The sequence below is a fragment of the Hypomesus nipponensis genome, chromosome 28, assembly GCF_054491055.1.
Source record: "Hypomesus nipponensis isolate SF chromosome 28, ASM5449105v1, whole genome shotgun sequence".
Taxonomy (NCBI): Eukaryota; Metazoa; Chordata; class Actinopteri; order Osmeriformes; family Osmeridae; genus Hypomesus; species Hypomesus nipponensis.
This window is the reverse complement of record NC_140388.1, coordinates 6870001-6872500: the sequence shown is the minus strand read 5'-3', so window position 1 is coordinate 6872500 and position 2500 is coordinate 6870001. Positions and strand designations below refer to the sequence as shown.

The following is a 2500-nucleotide window of genomic DNA, read 5'->3' as shown; positions in this document are numbered from 1 at the left end:
TCAGCCCGCAGGTCACAGAGCTGGACAGCTGACAGGGTGGGGGAGGAGACCACGACACACACACACACGCATGCACGCACACACAGTCGCACACAAATATTCACGCATGCCCTGGGCACCCACACATTCGCCCGTCTCTATTGCGCGCGTGTCGAGGCCCACATCTGCTTTCGGTAGAAAGTAGCAGATTCCTAGAGTAACCGCACGCACGCTAACACACACACACCAAGACACACACACGAACACTCATACACACGCTAGCCCGCACACACCCACACACACACACCACATACATAATAAAGTGGCCGGGCACAGATGCGACCTGATCAGTATTTCTTCATTGGGAGACCTTTAGAAAGTAGACACGCTCTAATTTATGACTGTGAACTTTACTGCCATGCCAGCTTTGGCAGGAGTACATCAGCCCTCCCTCTCTCCTGCTCCCCCTCTCTCCCTCTCGCTCCCTCTCTCCCTCTCGCTCTCTCTCTCTCTCTCCTTCTCTCCTGCTCCCCCTCTCTCCCTATCGCTCTCTCTCTCTCTCTCCCTCTCCCTCTCCCTCTCCCTCTCCCTCTCTCCTGCTTCCCCTATCTCCCTCTCGCTCCCTCTATTGCTCTCTCTCTCTCTCTCTCTCTCTCTCTCTCTCTCTCTCTCTCTCTCTCTCTCTCTCCCTCCCTCTCTCCTGCTCCCCCTCTCTCCCTCTCTCCCTCTCTCTCTCATCTCTCTCCTCCTCTTGCTCATCTCGCTTTCATCTCTCTCTAACCCTAACCCTCTCGTTCACTCACACACACACAGGTTACTTGAAAGATAGGAACTCTCAACCACTTACATCTCTAGTCCCCCCCCACACACACACTAAAACAGCAGCTTGTCCTCTACTGTAGGTGTGTCTAGTGGTGTATAGCTGTGTCCAGTCTAGTTCTGACACAGACTACCTCCTTCTGTCACATTCTTACCCAGTTACAACCTAGCTATGACGTGTTTATAACCTAGCCATGACATGGTTATAACCTAGCTATGACATGGTTCTAACCTCGCTATGTCATGGTTCTAACCTAGCTATGACTTGGTTATAACCTCGCTATGTCATGGTTATAATCTAGCTGTGACATGGTAAAGAACCTCTTTATGACCCAGTTCTGACCCAGCCATATCTAAGTTATGGCAAAGTTATCCTGCTCCCTGCCTTCCTTCCCCTTCTCCTGCAACACTCCTGGGACAACCCACTCACATATCACCATATTTATCTTCATAGTCTCTCTCTCTCTCTCTCTCTCTCTCTCTCTCTCTCTCTCTCTCTCTCTCTCCCTCTCTCTCTCTCTCCCCCCTTCGAAATAAACATCAGCCCCCACATGGCCACGCATCTCCTATCCTCCCCCTTCCACCGCCCCCCTCCCCTCCTGAATACACCCCTAATCCCCTGACCCCCGACCCCTGGCCTGTGCACGGGACTGTAGCTCTGCTCAGACTAACATGCGCCCCCTGGTGTTTGCATGCAGCCATTGCATCCAGCAGATCTTGGAGGCGGTCCTTCACTGCCACCAAATGGGCGTGGTGCACAGAGACCTGAAGGTGAGTGACAGGCCTCGCCTTGCTGTATGTATGTGTGTGTGTGTGCGCGCACGCGTGTGCACTCTCATGTCTGTGCTCGTGTGTGTGTGTGTTGTGTCTTTAGGACGTGTTAGCAATCGAACCCGAAGCCCTCGTTGCAGTTATGCTGCAATACAACCATCACCTCACACCCTCCATATCTCCAAATATTCCTGGTACTTCTAGACCGTGGTAGCCAGAGAGGCTGGTGTTGGTAAGGGCTGGTCCACGGGGGGGGGGGGGGTGTACACAGCAGGTGTGGTGGCTAGTGGGGCTGGTGTTGGTCTGCCTGCATGCCCCCCTGCAGCGCCCCCCTCCCCCCAGGAGGAGGTGTTGTGGGCACGGCTTTATGGCTTTATTTAGCCAGAGCACCTATTAGGTTTCAATCACGGCTTCGGTGGTGGTGGGGGGGGTGGGGTGTGCGAGTGGGGGGTGCGAGTGGGGGGTTACACCTAGTAGGTCAAGGATCTCTGAACGATGGCTGTCCCTAGAGGCTTGGGGGCTGTGTGGGTGTGTGTGTGGGAAGGGAGTGGAGGAGTATTGAAGTGTCAATACAAAGACTGCCTGAACCCATGCCCAAGATTCTACTGTATACAGAAAAGTCCTGCTCTATTTTCTGCACTTCAAATCAAGCATATTATGGGATGGAGGTTGACAAGCTGAGGTTGACAAGCGTTAGACAGTCCAGATTGAGTTGTTTCCATCTGGTCTCTCCTCTCCCGTACTCTGCTGGTCTCTGTTGTTCTGGTTTCTCCTCTCCTTGTCTCTCCTCCCCTGGTATCTCCTTTCCCGGTCTCTCCTCTTCCAATCTCTCCTCTCCTGGTGTCTCCACTCCTGGTCTATCTGCTGTTCTCTCCTTTCCCCAAGACCTCCTCTGCTGGTATCTCCTGTCTCCATATTTCCCCTCCTGGTC

General features: G+C 53.4%; 1 protein-coding gene across 1 annotated transcript in view; it reads left to right on the top strand.

Moving 5' to 3' along the window:
• Window positions 1-2500, top strand: part of LOC146219715 (calcium/calmodulin-dependent protein kinase type II subunit beta-like) — a 39565-nt gene that overhangs the window by 13239 nt on the left and 23826 nt on the right. The window contains 1 exon segment of the mRNA XM_084694735.1: window positions 1497-1569. Coding sequence (XP_084550861.1) covers window positions 1497-1569 — 73 coding nt within the window.